The 19,516-nt window shown below is 43.0% G+C and overlaps 1 protein-coding gene across 2 annotated transcripts in view; it reads left to right on the forward strand.

Moving 5' to 3' along the window:
• Positions 1 to 7,398: 7,398 nt before the first annotated feature.
• LOC106610230 (mucin-5AC) overlaps positions 7,399 to 19,516 on the forward strand; it is a 30,806-nt gene continuing 18,688 nt past the window's right edge. The window contains exons 1-9 of one of the 2 annotated variants that reach the window (XM_014209445.2): positions 7,399 to 7,607; positions 8,833 to 9,084; positions 9,303 to 9,422; positions 9,524 to 9,577; positions 9,766 to 9,845; positions 10,041 to 10,134; positions 10,619 to 10,690; positions 17,695 to 17,913; positions 19,271 to 19,362. In XM_014209445.2, the coding sequence (XP_014064920.1) occupies positions 7,562 to 7,607; positions 8,833 to 9,084; positions 9,303 to 9,422; positions 9,524 to 9,577; positions 9,766 to 9,845; positions 10,041 to 10,134; positions 10,619 to 10,690; positions 17,695 to 17,913; positions 19,271 to 19,323 (990 nt within the window). In that variant the 5' untranslated portion in view covers positions 7,399 to 7,561 and the 3' untranslated portion in view covers positions 19,324 to 19,362. The remainder of the gene's footprint in view (positions 7,608 to 8,832; positions 9,085 to 9,302; positions 9,423 to 9,523; positions 9,578 to 9,765; positions 9,846 to 10,040; positions 10,135 to 10,618; positions 10,691 to 17,694; positions 17,914 to 19,270; positions 19,363 to 19,516) is intronic. The other variant, XM_014209446.2, reaches the window with a different exon arrangement.

The following is a 19,516-nucleotide window of genomic DNA, read 5'->3' on the forward strand; positions in this document are numbered from 1 at the left end:
CAGATCCTCTCAAGCTCTGTCAGGTTGGATGGGGAGCGTCGCTGCACATCTATTTTGATTTTGATGTTTGATCGGGTTCAAGTTCTGGCTCTGGCTGGGCCACTCAAGGACATTCAGAGACTTGTCCCAAAGCCACTCTTGCGTTGTCTTGGCTGTGAGCTTAGGGTCGTTGTCCTGTTGAAAGGTGAACCTTCGCCCCAGTCCAGGTCCTGAGTGCTCTGGAGCAGGTTTTCATCAAGGATCTCTCTGTACTTTGCTCAGTTCATATTTTCCCTTGATTCTGACTAGTCTCTCAGTCCATGCTGCTGAAAAACATCCCCATGATGCTGCCACCACCATGCTTCACCGTAGGGATGGTGCCAGGTTTCCTCCAGATGTGACGCTTAGCATTCAGGCAAAAGAGAATCTTGTTTCTCATCGTCTGAGAGTCCTTTAGGTGCCTTTTGGCAAACTCCAAGCGGGCTGTCATGTGCCTTACTGAGGAGTGGCTTCCTTCTTGCCACTACCATAAAGGCCCGATTGGTGGTGCTGCAGAGATGGTTGTTCTTCTGGAAGGTTCTCCCATCTCCACAGAGGAACTCTGGAGCTCTGTCAGAGTGACCATCGGGTTCTTGGTCATCTCCCTGACCAAGGCCCTTCTCCTCCGATTGCTCAGGTTGGCTGAGTGGCTAGCTCTAGGAAGAGTCTTGGTGGTTCCAAAATTCTTCCATTTAAGAATGATGGATGCCACTGTGTTCTTGGGGACCTTCAATACTGCAGAAATGTTTTGGTACCCTTCCCCAGATCTGTGCCTTGACAAAATCCTGTCTCGGAGCTCTACGGACAATTCCTTCGACCTCATGGCTTGGTTTTTGCTCTGACATGCAATGTCAACTATGGGACCTTATATAGACAGGTGTGTGCCTTTCCAAATCATGTCCAATCAATTGAATTTACCACAGGTGGACTGCAATCAGGTGGTAGGAACATCTCAAGGATGATCAATGGAAACAATTTCGAGTCTCATAGCAAAGAGTCTGTTTTCGTTTTGTCATTATGGGGTATTGTTTGTAGATTTATGATGGAAAAAATGTATTTAATGCATTTTAAAATAAGTCTAATTTAACAAAATGTGGGAAAAGTCAAGGGGTCAGAATACTTTCCGAATGCACTGTAGAGTCAAGTCAGTATATAGAACCTGACAGAGGGCTGACAGAGGGCTGTCAGAAACGACTGTGGCCATCATGCCTATATCCTCTAGCTCACATCTATATTGGATTTTCCATGTTATGTATCACTGTCTATACACACTGTCTATACACCTAAAAGGGTTTTCGGCCGTCCCCATTGGAGAACCTTTTGAAGAACCCTTTTTGGTTCCAGGTAGAAGAACCCTTTTGGTTCCAGGTAGAACCGTTTTGGTTCCAAGTAGAACTGCTTTTGCATTCTATATAGAACTCTTTCCACAGAGGGTTCTACCTGGAATCCAAAAGGGTATTTCTACCTGGCACCAAAAAGGGTACTCCTATGGGACAGCTGAAGAACCCTTTTGGAACCTTACTGTCTAAGAGTGTATGTAACACTGTCTCCAATAGAACACGTCCATGTACAGATATTTCATCTCCCCCACTAGGCCGTGCAGCGCTCTTTTGTTGAAATCCTCATTCATATTACTAACAATCCTGACTGATGAATGTAACCCAGCTTTGTGGTGGGTAACGTCGGTCGGTATGGCTGAAAAATGTGGAAATACCCCTCAGACTTCAAACCTCTTAATAACTTCACTCCCGGGACCCCCTGGTTTCAAACCACACACATACACACGAACACACACACTCTCCTCCAAGGGCTCCGACTCTGCCCTTTAACAGTGACCCTAATTCATCTACTCACGTCCACATGATGACTTTGAACTCTGTTTCCACAGTATAAGTAGTATACATTGCCCACTTTCTTGCCCCCTTCTTCAACGACAAAAGACCCCCCTCCCTTAACAATGTAAAACAATCGGAACACCCAAATCATGGGGGGTGCAATGAAAACTAAGGTCCAGCCATGTCCTGCTCTGGCCGGAATACAATGTGCCTAAATCATTCCTAATACACGGTCAAGGGATTATCCTGGCAGAGCAGGAAAGATTTCCAGCTAATCTATATCGGAATGCTTGGTGAGGACAAGGTAAAGGAAGTGGCCGAGACTAGGAGGGTTGCTGCTCTTGGAAGCCAACACTCTTCATTATTTTTTTGCATGGCAATTACGGGGTGGATGGATGCGAGAGAGAGAAGCTACAACCTATTTCTGGTCCTCTGGAACAACAAATTTGCCTTGAAATTACAGAAGGAAACTATCACTATTGTGTAATTTTGTGGTAAGAGGAAGGTTTCCGAGCACCAAACCTGGAGGTTGGCAACGTGGGAAAACAATAACACCAGGATGTGTAATGAACACCTGATAATACCGTGTCAGTTGGTGGCCTGACCTTATATGGTATTTCCTGACTTCTGAGATTATAACTGAGATGTTTTAATTAGGCCAAGATCACCTACTATTATGGCGCAATTGGTATTTATATGCCTTGCTGGCAGCAGGGTGCACCACTGCCCTGCGCTTAATTTTCAAGCAGCTCTGCAAAGGCATACGGGGAACATGAGGAAGGGAGGGGGAGCAGAGCAGAGAGAAGCCCACAGAGAAGGAATCAATTACATGATGATTTAATCAATGGAGGAAAGCGCGAAAGCAGTAAATTTAGTTTACAAAAAGGCTGGTCAATAACTCAATTCAACTGTGCAGTGGCAGCTGTTGGGGTGGGTTTAGGAGGGGGGAGGAGTTTGGGGTAGAGGGGGGAGGAGTGTGTGTGTGTGTGTGTGTGTGTGTGTGTGTGTGTGTGTGTGTGTGTGTGTGTGTGTGTGTGTGTGTGTGTGTGTGTGTGTGTGTGTGTGTGGGGGCGTTCTGGCAGGGACGGAGATGGGCGCCGTTTTAATTAGTTCTGTATTGGAAGTGGAACAGTGGGAGCGTTGTGGAGCGGGACGGAACAGCTGCAGCGGGGTGCAGGGATCGCTGGCTGGCCGACTGGCTAGAAGTCTGGCTGGGCTCTCCCTCCCTCCATCCCTCCATCCTTCCCTCCTCTCCTTCTCTGCTGTGCCAGCTCAGGTGTCTGGGTCTGCCTGGGGAGCGCTGGGTGGCACACACGGTTGTGTGGCTCTGCGTTGGTTGGCAGCGGGTGGGTAAAGGCCTGGGGCTGGGGGCGGTGTGGGGGAATGTATGAAAGGGCTGGTGGCTCGCTGGGCAGGCTGCCCCGAGGGGATCACTGTATGAGAGAGGCTGGGAGCCAAGGGCCTGTCACCGGCCAGCCAGCCCGGCACTCTGCCCTGCTCTTACAGGGCCAGGGCCCAGGGGCCGACACAGACAGGGAGACTACAGTGCATTCGGAAAGTATTCAGACCCCTTCCCTTTTTCCACATTTTGTTACGTTACAGCCTGATTCTAAAATTGATTAAATAAAAAATGTTACTCATCAATCTACACACAATACCCTATAATGACAAAGCAAAATTAGGTTTTTAGAATTTTTCCAAATGTATTACAAGTAAAAAAACAGAAATACCTTATTTACATAAGTATTCAGACCTTTTGCTATGAGACTCGAAATTGAGCTCAGGTGCATCCTGTTTCCATTGATTCTCCTTGAGATGTTTCTACAACTTGATTGGAGTCCACCTGTGGTAAATTCAATTGATTGGACAAGATTTGGAAAGGCGCACACCTGTCCATATACGTAAGATCCCACAGTTGACAGTGCATGTCAGATCAAAAACCAAGCCATGAGGTCGAAGGAATTGTCCATAGAGCTCCAAGACAGGATTGTAGAGAGGGCAGAAGGAAGCCACTCCTCAGTAAAATGCACATGACATTCTCTTTGAGTTTGCCAAAAGGCAACTAAATGACTCTCAGACCATGAGAAACAAGATTCTCTGGTCTGATGAAATCAAGATTGAACTCTTTTGCCTGAATGCCAAGCGTCACGTCTGAAGGAAACCTGGCACCATCCCTACGGTAAAGCATGGTGGTGGCAGCATCATGCTGTGGGGATGTTTTTCAGCAGCAGGGACTGGGAGACTAGTCAGGATCGAGGGAAAGATGAACAGAGAAAAGTACAGAGAGATCCTTGATGAAAACCTGCTCCAAAACACTCAGGACCTCAGACTGGGTAAAGGTTCACCTTCCAACAGGACAACGACCCTAAGCGCACAAGACAACACAAGGGTGGCTTCGGGACAAGTCTCTGATTGTCTTTGAGTGGCCCAGCCAGAGCCTGGACCCGATCGAACATCTCTAGGAAGAGACCTGAAAATAGCTGTGCTGCGACGCTCCCCATCCAACCTGGCAGAGCTTGAGAAGATCTGCAGAGAAGAATGAGAGAAACTCTGCAAATACAGGTGTGCCGAGCTTGTAACATCATACTCAAAAAGATTTGAGGCTGTAATCGCTGCCAAAGGCTCTTCAACAAAGTACTGAGTAAAGGGTCTGAATACTTATGTAAATGCAATATTTCCGTTTTTTATTTTAATACATTTGCTAACATTTCTAAAAACCTGTTTTTGCTTTGTCATTATGGAGTATTGTGTGTAGATTGATGAGGGGAAAAATCAATTTAATCAATTTTAGAATAAGGCTGTAAGGTGGAAAAAGTCATGAATGTTGTTCTGGAGGCAGCTCTGCAGAGTGGTCACTAGCTGGCGCAGCCACAAAGTCATACCATCTGATTTTAAACCTAACCTTAACCCTAACCTTAGCCACACTGCTAACCTTAACCTTAAATTAAGACAAAAAGGCATATTTTTGTTTTCATAAATGTTTACAATATAGCCAATTTTGACTTTGCAGCTGGCCTATCTAGCGGATATCGCTAAGTTCTGTGTTCATCCCAATAAACGTCAATCTGCCACACACACACACACAGACACACACACACACACACACACACACACACACACACACACACACACACACACACACACACACACACACACACACACACACACACACACTCACACACACACTCCTTCGCACTACACACTGTATTCCTCCACCCATCAAAGCGTTTCTATACACAGGCACAGCAACCTATTACATCCAGACACGTTTCGCTATTTTTTTATTCTGCCCTGTGTCGCTGTAGTTAGCCTATCAAAATATCATATCAAAGCCTATCAAAACATACATTTTTTGGGATGTTTAAAATATTTGTGCATGACAAAAGAACATGAAAACTAAGCCTAATGAGCCCTAAAAGGTGAACTAGTATTGCTCCATGTTATAGCAACCAGGCCAAACAGAACCTCAACTTCCACTCAAGTCTAAACCCCAGGAACAACCCACAACCCAAGACCTCACCTCGACCTAACCACACAGCACCACACTCTCACTCCGGTCCAATGTTGAGATCTTATGAACCAATTGGTTTAGATATTATTTTACTTTAGGCCTCAACTCTTGTCTACTTTGGCTCTGTAGACATCAACACTGGCCTGTACTGACTGTACGTTTAGCTACATGAATTACTAGCACATTATTTGAGATTAAAAGAGTTTCTCAGAACTTTGGCTTGTTTTAATGGGGAAAGTGTAAATCATTTGACATGGAATGTTTCTTGAGGACTGAGTCAGAGTCCAACTTTCCGCCCAAAGGTACCAGCAGCGTCTGTCTCACTGTTGGGTCAGATGTTGCCAAGACACTCTCAAAAGCTCCATTGACAAAGCGTTTTGGATTTAGAGGAGAGAGCTGTGGTGATGGTTTTATTTGCCTATGATACAATGCTGACCTCTTGTGGATAAAAATAAAACCGGCATTCTGATCTCCAATCAAATCAAATCACATACACATGTTTAGCAGATGTTATTGCGGGTGTAGCGAAATGCTTGTGTTTCTAGCTCCGACAGTGCAGTAATATCTAACAAGTAATATCTAATAATTACACAACAATACACACTGATCTAAGTAAAGGAATGGAATTAAGAATATCTAAATATTTGGACGAGCAATGTCAGAGCGGCATAGACTAAGATACAGTAGAATAGAATACAGTATATACATATGATGGCCAGCCTGATGGCCTTGAGATAGAAGCTGTTTTTCAGTCTCTCGGCCCCAGCTTTGATGCACCTGTACTGACCTCGCCTTCTGCGGGGTGAACAGGCAGTGGCTCGGGTGGTTGATGTCCTTGATGATCTTTTTGGCCTTCCTGTGACATCGGGTGCTGTACGTGTCCTGGAGGGCAGGTAGTTGGGTAGACCGCACCACCCTCTAGAGAGTCCTGTGGTTGTGTGTGGGGGGGGGGTGCAAATTGAAATATTATTTGTGCATCAGCGCATGTCACAAATAATATTTGATTTGATTGTATCTGACATTCACGCCCCGCATGCGGTTTTGCGCATGTGCTAGGTGATAGAAATGTCAGTACTGGTGCTTTAAACAGTCGGTTTAACAATTATATCATGTGGATATTTTGCCTCAAATTTCGAGCAGTTGAAGGACCAACCGCACAGATAGACAACTTATAGTGTAAGTTCAAATTGTATTCAACATTCTGGCTTGTAAGGAACATGTCCACGATTTTGCAGTGTTTGTTTGACTGCGTACCAATAATTGGTATCAAAGTATGATTTATTAGTTAACTGGAGAGGATGAGGAGTGTGCGAGAGGCCTTTAAATCCGCTATCACTACACTCTTAGAAAAAAAGGATTCATCTGCTGTCCCCAAAGGAGAACCATTTTTGGTTCCAGGTAGAACCCTCAGTGGAAAGGGTTCTACCTGGAATCAAATGGGTTCTACCTGGAACAGAAAAGGGTTAACTCATGGGTTATCCTATAGGGACAACTAAATAACCCTTTTAGGTTCCAGACAGCACCTTTTGTTCTGTGAATGTACTGCCTACTGCTATTGTAAGTAGATATTTCGTTATTTGTCCTTAAAAAGATTGCATGAGCTCCATCTTCGCTGTATGTGCCTGCTGTCTGACGCCTTCAAAGGAAAGAACTGAGAGGTTACAAGGAAGACACAAATACAGCATGAGGACTCAGATCAACAACAAGTATCTGTGGCAACCTGATAAAGACAGACATGACCCAATGCAGTCATAAGATGAGGTAAGATAAGGGTGTTGTAAGGGTACTGTATTACACACACACACCACAACACACGCAAGCATCAGGAATCAAATTCAGCGTCCACCTTTAACGATGGAATCAAACAATAAATGTCTGGGGTTGGGTATGGGCAGAATCCTAGATGATAGAAAAGCATCACTCCTCTGCTTTTGAGAGAATGTCTGAATTCTGAACCCGAAGGGGAGGGGGAGTAGTTTTGTATAAAAGTTTGTAATTTCCCCCAGTACTTTTTCGAGCAACGCTATTTCTCTATTATACATCCTGTGGTGGTGAATGTTCTCTGTGGCTTCATGGCCCAGCATCCTGAGAGGGATGCACTAGACTGCACTGCATTTCCTCACTCAGTTAGTGACACAGTCTACAGCAGGCTACTAGAGTAACAGGGAAAGATATCTATACACAAGGGTTACTCAAAATGGACAAAATACAGTTTACTTTTCCCTGTCTGATTGTCCTTTTGGGTAAGCTGCCTCTCTGCCTTTCTCTGTTTTTGCGACATTTACAGTATGTTTACATTTTAGTCATTTAGCAGACGCTCTTATCCAGGGCGACTTACAGGAGACATGTTGATGTGCCCTTGTGCAAGAGCACGTCAACCAAGTCGGCTCGGTGATTCGAACCAGCGACCTTTCGTTTACTGTCCAAAAGCTATTTTTTATCTTTAAAACAATAACAAAAATAGATTTTATTTTTTGGGGCTGGCCAAACACTCTTAACCACTAGGTTACTTGTTGAATTTTATCTAGTATAACATTACTTTGATGTACTTTGCTTGTTTTTTGTATTGGTAAGATCAAGTCTTTGATTATTTTGCACAGGTTATTATAGAAATACAAGATTGTTTTCTCAACTGGTTTTGTCAATTCAGTTTATCTGCCAAAATGCTGCTGATGTAATCAATGCTCTATCTATGCAATGGTTTCTTCTCTCTATATTCTACACAATGTTGGGGGAAGCTACTTTGAAATCATAGTTTACCAAACTCCCAGTTACTTTACATTGGAAGAAGATGAGCTACACTAAAGCTGCCCTTACAGGGCTCTACGAGGGGCATGGGTGCGCCTAAGTTGAAAAATGCAGGCATACACAAGTCAATTTAGGAGCACAATGAAAGATATTTGAGATTACATCCTTAATTTTTCTATTCCAGGTCTACACAGCAAAATAATTAGGCGCATATGCGAGTAAAAAGGTCGTGCAGTAGAGCCCTACCTTAAGGGAAATATAGTTTACTTAAATAACTTCTTATGGATCGGTGCCCCGTCTACGGGACAGTTGTTGCTCAATATGCATGATGTGACTACAATGTCGTTTTAACAACAACAAAAAAGTAGTTCACTACATTGAAGCTACTTTGTGAAAAGGATCATTTCTAAATCTGAAATATCATAGACCGGGGATTCCCAAACTCTGATACCAAAAAAAAAAGAAAGGAGATTATTTCCTACTTCACCCATACTTTATTTTCTTATTGCAAAAAACAAGTAGTGTGTAGTTCCAGTAGTTAGCTACACCACTACATGGCAACAAAGTAATGAACTACTGAAAACACTACCAAGATGTGAATTTAGTTCAACTACAGAACCACCAAGCTACAGCAAAATGTCATTAATATGACTAGTTGAACTACATGTAGTTCACTACTCCCCAACACTGATTCTAAACCATACCCATGTCTTTTTCCAGGTCTCATCCTGGCTTCTACCACCACAGCCCAGACACAGCCAGTCAATCCCACTGTAACCCAGCCCACCTCAGCCTCCAACCCAGCCAACGACACAGCCACTCCAGGACATGCCATGGCTGTAGACAACAATGATTTAACATTATCCGCCATAACCCCAAGCCTTCCTGATCTAATTTTTGATAACGGCCCTATAACCAATTCCACCGGGAGGCCTAACCACACGGTAACCACACCACTGAAGACCAATTCAGGTAGGTTGGAGTTTCTGCTTTCACTGTATGGTCAGTTTATGGTCAGTGGTCGATACTGGAGATGGAGTCTTGACCTCGTTGTCTTGGGTCTTGAGACCACTCAAGACCAGTCGATACAGTCTCGGTCTCGGGGGGGTCTAAGTCTTGGCTCCATCTCTGATCGATGCTAATTTCCTACCTGCTTTGGTGGAGGTAAAGTAACAGTCATTTCTCTCAAGATGCATCTCCAGGACCTACATCCTGGCCCTCACCAATGGAAGTCTCTACATCAAAGCCCCCAGCAGAGGCCAGCAGTACAACTACTAGCACTTCTGCTACTAGCACCACCAAGAATACAGGTGAGCTGATCTCACCAGAGTGAAGTGAATCCACTGCGAAGTGAATCCACTGTGAAGTGAATCCATCAGTACACAACTTCTATCTTCTCTTTATTTAAAAGGTTTGGCGGGAACTGCTCAACCAAAACCCTCTGCGAGAAAATCGCCCCACATTGGTAACGTGATTGCATTTAAAAAATGTCTCAAACTTGCCCAACGGTGTGTGTTCTGACACCAAATCTGAATTGGTTATCATTTGTCAGACTAACCCACATTATAAATAACATTAACATTTAGGTCCCGAATGACTTGCATGGCCTTTATCTTGTTGCTCAACAATGGATTGTTTTCTGTTTCTTAATAGGATTGATCATCTTGATTGTGATCATCATCACTTCCTGTGTGCTTGTAGCAGCATGCTTCTTTACAAAGAAGACATCAAGGGTGAGTAAGGTGTATGCTGTTTGTCAAATTCAATTCTGTGATTTAATCAATTCTAACGTTCTATAACAAATCTTCAGTTTGACTTTGTACTAACACCAAACACTAGCATTCAATGATGTCTGTAGATGCCTGTATGTTTTGTAGCCTGTTGAAGTGTGTGTGTGTGTGTGTGTGTGTACCCTGTTGTGTTTCCAGAGGTACTCTGTAGATCTCCGAGACAGGCATGAGGATCTGCCTCTGAGTACTGTGGATCCTGACGCCGTGTTTGACAACTCCTCAACACAGAAGGGTGACAACATAGAATTACATGGAATATGTATAGAATAAAACATGTATTATTATACATCTGCATGGATAAGAATACACTACATTAATTTACACTATCATCATGAATGATCATTTACTACACATTAATAGGGAAACTTAGACTTTGTAGAAGCCTTTGTACACAAGACATCACCAAAACACTTCTGTAAATCTTGATTTAGATTTTATTCATCCCATGCGTCATCCCATGCTAACAGTGAAACGCTTACTTACGGGCCATTCCTAACAATGCAGAGAGAAAGAGAAACTGAACTACCCAAAAAATAATAATGAGCATCTAGCTAATGTACATTAACTCGTGGTCAAACTGGTAATAGGTGTTAGACTAGTAGTAAGCATTTTTTATTGAACCTTTATTTAACTAAGTCAGTTAAGAACAAATGCTTGTTTACAGTGGCGGCCTATAAACCATGACTAATGCATGTTATCTTTGATCACTTCTCCAGGGATGGACACCTTTACCGCCGTGGATCTCAGCAGCACCGAGGTCCTGGTTAAGGGAAGTGAGGGAGAAAGAGGTGAGCTTGATGAAGTAATGGGGTCATAGGGTCAGTTTGCTGGGCCTATGATAGTGTGCCCCCAAAAGAGGAACAATTCTCTATTAGAATGATATATTTGTATTTTTTCTATGAGTTATTGAACAGTGATCTGTCAAGTGTGATGTATTGTTTGGTTACTGGAATGGGTTTTGTGTTCAGAGTGGATTTCCTCTTTTGCAACAGCCGTTAAAGAGAAGAGAGTCGAAGTGTGTTAATAACTATACTTTACATTCATAGTTATCTACATTTTAAAATGACTAGAGTCACAGCTGAAATAATACATTTTTCAACTTCATTTTAAAACTTCATGATGTCTTGTGTGGCAGGTGTGTGGGAATAATGAGAGAACTTAAAAGAAAAGACAAACCCCACTCACTGCTCTTATCACTGTTTTTATTCAAGTTTTATTCAAAACAGTGATAAGAGCACTGTGTAAGGTTTAGAGTCCCTAAGAGCTTACATTTACAGTCACGACCGAAATGATTGGCACCCTTGATAAAGATGATCAAAAAAGACTGTGTAAAATAAATAATGCAAATGCTGAGGTTTATTTATTTTGTATTTTTTTATTTAACCAGGTAGGCCAGTTGAGAGCAAGTTCTCATTTACAACTGCGACCTGGCCAATGTATGGGAACAAGTAATAAAACAAATCTAAAAAAGATATCAAAATGATTAGCACCCCTAACAATTCTTATGAATAAAATCAAACAAAATTGAATCAGCATTAACATAGCATACTTTTTTTGTATTAATCTCAGCTTAAAGGGGAACTCTACTCAAACTATAATTTAGTGTTTTTTTTCATTAGTCCACTGTTGATACAGTCCCAAAATGTTTTGCATGTCAGCAGTCAAGTTTTGAAGATATTTGTCCTGTTACACACATGTGTAATGGAAATGTGTTTTTTTGCACGTCACAACTCCCCCTGAAGCAAAGTGTCCCTGACCACTTATTCATGGTGACACAAAATGCATCATTTAAAGAACTGTGTTGTGGCCTTTCATAACTTCCTGTTTCACTGGGGTAAAAATTTGGTAACACGCATGTAAAATCCCTTTGTCATCCATCACAATGGGGAAAAGGAAACTACTGGGTAACATTTACAAAGTTTAAAACCACTGGGACAGTGGTTAGCAGGTCTGGTAGAGAACCCAAGTGTAACTTGTCCCCAATCACAGTGAGGAAGATGGTTAGGCAAAGAAAAGTCCAAGGGTCATCGTTGGAGAATTACCGAACTTGGTCTCATCCTGGGGTCACCAAGACTCCAAATCTACAAATAGACGCCGCCTCCATGCCAATAAGAGCCTTTATTGAGCAACAAATGTAAACACCTGGTGTTTGCTAAACAGCATTGGCACTTGGAATGGACCCGGGTGCTATGATCAGATTAGACAAAAATAGAGCTCTTTGGTCACACACACCGTGGTTTGGTGTTTAACAGAAAAACCCTCAAGGTATGGTGGTGGATCTTTGTGTTGTGGGGCTGTTGGTCCTGGGGCCCTTGCTAACTAAGGTCAACGGCATCATGAACTTTACCAAGATTTTAAAATTAATTTTGTATTTTTATTTAGCCTTTATTTAACAAGGAAGTCAGTTAAGAGTAAATTCTTATTTACAATGACGGCCTACACTGGCCAAACCCGGACGACGCTGGGCCACTTTTGCGCCGCCCTATGGGACTCCCAATCACGGCCGGTTGTGATACAGCCTGGATTCAAACCAGGGTGTCTGTAGTGACGCCTCTAGCACTGAGTTGCAGTGCTTTAGACCGCTGCGCCACTCAGGAGCCCAAAGTTACAGTACATCTTTGCCAAAAACCTGGTTGCTTCTGCCAGGAGGCTGAAACATGGCCCCAAGTGGATCTTCCAGCAAGAAAATTACCCCAAGAACACATCAAAATCCACAAAGAAATGGTTAATTGGCCACAAAATAAAACATTTGTGGTAGCCATCCCATCTCCGGACTTCGAATAATTTTGATACCCATCTTTTTTTAAATTACTTGGTAAACAAACTATGCATTGTTTAGATAGATAAGAACTTCCCCACTGGGCAAAAACTGGTTGAATCAACTTGGAAAACTGATTGGATTTGAAAGAAGTCATCAACGTTAGGGATTTTTATATTTTTTTCTCCTTACTTTTTAACCTAAATCCAATGAGATTGTGCCATTTTTTTGTCACGTTGAATTCACGTTAATTAACAACTCAACCAAATGTACTGTAAATCAAAACTAGACGTTGAACTGCCTAGTGGGTCAGCTCCCATTGTCCACTCCTTTGCGACACCATGGTCACCATCCATAACACATATGATTTGTAAAATATTTTCTCCCGCCCCAGGCTAACTCTGCCCGGTGTCAGATCACACTTTGAATAACCAGACCCGCATTACTCACGGAGGTTGAAATGCGAGAATAGACTGTATGACACGTGTATGTCTGTGTGTGACTTCAGTCTGATCTCAGTGTGATAACCTCCAGATAAGGGGTAGACTGACCTCTATGCAGCAGACCTGGGTTCAAACAGTATTAGTTTTCTTGCCAAAACGTTAAGCGTTAAGCATTTGACTGAGCTTGCCATGGAGTGCCAGATAAGAAGGGTTTACGCATTTGGGACTTCTACAAAACGTCAAATGATTAGCATTTCAGTGCTCTCAATCTGTTGAATGTAATACAAGAGACACTAGAAAATGGAATGTCCCGTCTTGCTCCATTGAATGACAGCACCCAACCTACTCTGTGTAATGTCATCTCTGTGGTGGGGTGCCGTACCAACGTCCGCCACTGGATGGAAACAAAACCCTAGAGAATAAACAGGAGAGTAAAAGCACAGAGCAAGTTGTTCATTGGTCTCTGATGGATATGTAACTTCAGCTTTTATGGTATAGGCTACCTTTTTATATGTTCTTGGGTTATAAGACATTACCTTTTATACTTTGGTCTGTTGTTCTCAGTGCTTTAAACAGAGGACATTTCAAAATAGTGACGGGTTTTGTGTCAGAAAATCCCATAGCTCTAAAATGCTGCTCAACTGGCTGTGGATAACCATATCCTCTTTTACCAGAGTGCTATCTTGTCAAAGAAGTGTATCGTCCTCAACCCCATCTTATCTGCAAAATAAACCTGTTTATGTACTAAATAGGGCTGACTCTACGCTGACCTTTTTTTTAGAAGGAGCACGTGTGCACCTGTGTTGAAAAATCTAGGTGCGCGCAAGTAAGAACATTTAGGAGCACAATGAGAAATATTAAAGCTTGAATCGTACATTTTTTTAATATGTGCACTGGTGCTCCTAAATGACAATTCCAGGTCGCACAGCAAAATATTTTGCCACGTATGCGAGAAAAATGGTGGCAGTGTAGAACCCAGCTAAATAGTCCTGGATGTCAGGCATCAGACACCTGTGTATTAAAACACACACAGTGAAATAATGTAAACATCAACCGTTATAGTAAGAGAAGAGAACACCATGCAGCATTAGCTGTTTTAATTCATTCTTTATCTGTGATAGTCCTTCCTTTAGACGTAACGTTTCATTCAGGTTGAAAGTGGTTGGAATTGTTATTTCTCTCCGAGATCTTCCCAGGATTTGTGACTGTCGTGGGCATGTCTGAGCTTGTCTTTCTCTCTTTGCCCTGGGTCACACTTTGTGGATTGGGTCAGTTTTGATTGGCGCTTTTAAAAGTAACTACCTTTTTTCCTCTCCTTTTTTTAAAATCATCAACTCAAGACGTTGCACTGGCATCATGTGTTACTACTGTTATGATACAGCTCAGTAGCGACAGACGTCGGCTTCTTTTGCAGTTCTCCCGGCCGTAACCTTTCACCTTTACTTTTTTCTGTGCTCTTTCTAAAAGAGATACAAGTCAAACAAATGAAACCATGGTCTGGAGAGGTGTGAATTCCACTGTTGTAAAAGCATACTGCTGCCCCATGACTGTAAAGTCAGTCTGTTAAAAATGAGAGACAACTGTCACTAGGACTGGGTTTGAGATGGACACCATGGAAAGGATCTTATGTGTATGAAGCAGAGTAATGAGAACAGTTTAACTCCTTTTAGAATGAATTAAACACGCGCACACACACTCAAACACAAAGGCCCACAGATACACAATTAGACATGGTCTCTATTTCTTAACCTCTCTGTGGTCTTTATGGGTCAGTGCCAAGATCCTTGCAGTGGAGTCCGTCTCCTTTACTAGAGGTGTGGAGAGAAAGCCCTTTTGAAATATTTTGGTTGTTGTCGGTCCTTTATGTATTTGTGTTCCTTTTTATGGTTTGGCTTGACCTACATGTCCGTCAGCTGATCGATTTGGTCGACTTCGACTTTGTAAGATTGTTTTTCAGTACCATGATGTAATGGCTAGATTGTGTTACTACGTACTTGGTATGATGTTGTAAGAACCTCTTGTTTAGGGAGATATGTTCTCTGCAGAAAAAGGGGACACTTTGCTATACTCGTTTTCAAGAGTTCTCTGCTTGCAGAAGTACACACACACACACACACACTCTACCGGTCCAAAGTTTTAGAACACCTACTCATTCAAGGGTTTTTCTTTTCTTTTGACTATTTTCTACATTGTAGAATAATAGTGAAGACATCAACACTATGAAATAACACATAGGGAATCATGTAGTAACCAAAAAAGTGTTAAACAAATCAAAATATATTTTAGATTCTACAAAGTAGCCCTTTGCCTTGCCCAAATTTCAATATATAAATAATAAACAAATCAAACTATAACACTTTTTTTGGTTACTACATGATTCCATATGTGTTATTTCATAGTTTCAATGTCTTCACTATTATTCTACAATGTAGAAAATAGTAAAAAATAAAGAAAAATACTTGATTGAGTAGATGTGTCCAAAATTTTGACTGGTACTGTATATATTTGTAACCATATTTTACGAACTATGAAAAACCCTAACATTATCATTAATCCTAGCTAGCATGCAGAGCAATGCCTTGGCCTCTAATTAGTCAGCCACTCTCAACTTGTACCTCTGCCTGTCGCTCTCTCATTCTTAGCTTTGGCTCCAGCTGTGAGGGATGACTTGAAACAACCTTAATCTCTACCAACTGCTCTGGCGACCGACCTTGACACTTTCTTTTCTCAATTATCGAGTCTGGTCCCAGAGACTGATTTAGCTCTCATCAAGGCTAATTACAGATCTCACTCTCCATTCCCACATTCCCTTGGACAGTAAATTAGCGTGTTGGTTTTGAGTGAGTCGGGGGCTTGGAAGAAACTGAACTAATGACGGGGATTAGCGTTAGCAACCAGCCACTGAGTGGGGCGGTGGTGGGCTGAGCATCAGAGACATACACACAGCTTTGTTTTCATGCATTTTGGGGGGTAAAAATGTATTCCCGTTCAAAATCCTATTTTCCTAAACCTAACCCTTAAGCCAAAAATAGGATTTTAACAAATTCAAGACATGAAAAAAGCCCTGACTTTTCAAAATGTGTCTTGTTTTCCTACCTTGTCAGAACATTCTGGTGACTTGTCAGGACATTGTGGTCCTGATAAGGTAGGAAAACATACACACACACACACACACACACACACACACACACACACACACACACACACACACACACACACACACACAGTAGCCAGAGGTGTCACGCCTGTTCCCGCTCCCCCCTCTCTGGCGCTCGAGGGCGCCAAGCTGCCCATCATTACGCGCACCTGTCACCATCGTTACGGGCATCAGCACTTCATTGGACTCACCTGGACTCCATCACTTTATTGATTGCCTCCTCTATATCTGTCTATTCAATCAAATTTCAATCAAATGTATTTATAAAGCCCTTCTTACATCAGCTCATGTCACAAAGTGCTGTACAGAAACCCAGCCTAAAACCCCAAACAGCAAGCAATGCAGGTGTAGAAGCACGGTGGCTAGGAAAAACTCCCTAGAAAGGCCAGGACCTAGGAACAAACCTAGAGAGGAATCAGGCTATGAGGGGTGGCCAGTCCTCTTCTGGCTGTGCCGGGTGGAGATTATAACAGAACATGGCCAAGATGTTCAAATGTTCATCGATGACCAGCAGGGACAAATAATAATAATCACAGTGGTTGTCGAGAGTGTAACAAGTCAGCACCTCAGGAGTAAATGTCAGTTGGCTTTTCATAGCCGATCATTCATAGTAACTCTACCACTCCTGCTGTCTCTAGAGAGTTGAAAACAGCAGGTCTGGGACAGGTAGCAGGTCCGGTGAACAGGTTCAATAGCCGCAGTTTGATCCCTGTGTCAGCAATAATGTTATGTTTCCCATGTCCAGACGCTGTCCGTGTTTTGTTTCATGTCTGTTATTTATTAAATATTCACTCCCTGTACTTGCTTCTGGTCTCCCAGCGTCTGTCCTCACAAGAGGTAGCAATGGTGGTTAACAGATACCGGTTTACAGATCTGAAAAAATGCTACAGATATGTCCAGAACAGCAGTGGTGTTCCTAGCACCCTTGTCCCCACCAGCCCCCTCAGTCCCCCCCATCACCTTGGGTAAGATAATAACGAGGCGGCCATACTTTCCCACAGCTCTTAACCAGCTGTGTGGAGCTGCTCTCCCAGCAAGGCCTGGTCAGTAATCAGGACCTCATTAGGCGACCAACCAGAGGCCTGGGCCTGGCCTGGATCAGCTGGTTCAGTAGAGGAGAAATCCCCCAACAGTCAAAGTGGGCAGAAACATTCTTGTAGGAACAGTAAGAGAAACACTGCAGGCCAGGAGACAGATAGGAAATGCTATCATTATAGCAATGCTTAAAGGTAATGACAAAGCACAGTCTTGCAGAGCAAGGTAAATATGCCTTTCTTAGCCGGAATTTGGGTGAACATGTGTTAAATACAGGCATATGCATTAATGGGTGTGTTGAAATGTGCTGTGGCAAGCTCTTCAGAGATAATTGTGTGTATAATTCGACTTCAATATGTTAAGACACTGACATGATTAAACTCTGTACTCCCTCTGTAGCAGATCGTGAGAACATCTCTGACTCCCCACCGCCTGCCAGCCCTGTGGACAAACCTGATGATGGGGCCCCTGGAGATGTGGCCCCTGAGGCCCCAGCGGGGGAGACTGATGACGAGAACACCGTCTCCAATAAGACCTCAGTGGAGTCAGTGGAGGCCAACGAGAACAACAACAACAACACCATCACCACCGCCAGGATGGCTTCAACATCTCCAAGAGGTTGGTATCGTTCAATATCTGCTACAACCTCTTCTGACGGGTTGGGGTAAAGAAGACACATTTCCGTTGAACATTTGTACACATCTTCTTCTAACGTCATGGTATCTATGGCTAATGATGCCGTTAATTGAATTTTGTTCCTCGCCGTTTAAAAAAAGTGGGCTAAACAAATCACACCTCTCTTTTCTCTTCTTTGCGTCGTTTGAAAATACCGACGAGACAGATTGGTTTATCCACTTCCTCTTTCTCTGTAATTGACTCAGGCATACAATGTTGAACAGAAGTGTTCTACTACGTCTTGAACATTCCTCTCCTGGGGAGAATGTCATTAACACAGCATGGTGATAACACTACAACTCCCAGACTATGTCCATATCTCAGCGTGAAGGATTCTTCTATAATTGGGTGGTGAAGACTGAACCAACAACTCAACAAGACAGTTAGTTCAAGCTGTCGTATTCTAAAGCAACATTCACTTAGGCTCTAATAGCAGTGGCGTTCCTCATAAGCAGTGGAACATAGATGAACGCACAATGGGGACACTTGAGTCCGTTTTAAATGTCCGATGGAAAGCATCACTATATGGTCAAGCCATGGCAAGTGAAAGGCAGTTGTTAGCAGCAGCAGATGTGTGTGTTTGACCCTCCCCCCCTACATGTCGCAGAGCTCAAACCAAGAGAGAACGCCAGTTGTCCTTTCAGTCTTTCAGCGGTCCAAAAATGCATGGGATATTTGTAAACTGTGGCTATAGGGTCACTCGTAAGGATGGCTGTAGGATTCCATTGTTTAGTCCCACTACTATCAGATGGTTCTACAGTATATGATTCAGAACACATGTTCTACCATCACATCAGTATTGAATGTTCTACTTTGGCAAAGATCCTGACTTTAGGTCTGCTGCCATTACTCAAATATTTTCTGGAATGTATGAGTGCAGGGATACAAGCATCCTTTAGTAACCATTAGCAGGTGAAATGTAGCCATAGATCTATAAGCATCCTTTAGTAACCATTAGCAGGTGAAATGTAGCCATAGATCTACAAGCATCCTTTAGTAACCATTAGCAGGTGAAATGTAGCCATAGATCTATAAGCATCCTTTAGTAACCATTAGCAGGTGAAATGTAGCCATAGATCTACAAGCATCCTTTAGTAACCATTAGCAGGTGAAATGTAGCCATAGATCTACAAGCATCCTTTAGTAACCATTAGCAGGTGAAATGTAGCCATAGATCTAGGGTTAAAACTCCCCATGGTCATCACTTCATCTATGCCCTGTCTCCTCATTATTTTGTTTCTCTCACGCACACTTTTCCTCTCTCTCTCACACTTTCTCTCTCTCTCACACACTTTCTCAGGACGGGCCATGACCAGCAGCTTCTCTGAGGTTCCTCTGGACAACCCGGCCTAAAAGAGATCCTCCTTTATCTGCAGCCCCTTCACAACCACGGTAAGCCCCCATCGGACCCCCAACCTCCCCCCTGCAGCTGCTGAACTACTTCCCCAGCTCAGGTGTTAGTAAACGGATCAGCCCCCCCCCCCCCAGCCAGGTCAGCAGGCCGCAAACGACTTCTGCTGGAAGTGCCAGATATGTTACTGAACCG

The sequence above is a fragment of the Salmo salar genome, chromosome ssa08, assembly GCF_905237065.1.
Source record: "Salmo salar chromosome ssa08, Ssal_v3.1, whole genome shotgun sequence".
Taxonomy (NCBI): Eukaryota; Metazoa; Chordata; class Actinopteri; order Salmoniformes; family Salmonidae; genus Salmo; species Salmo salar.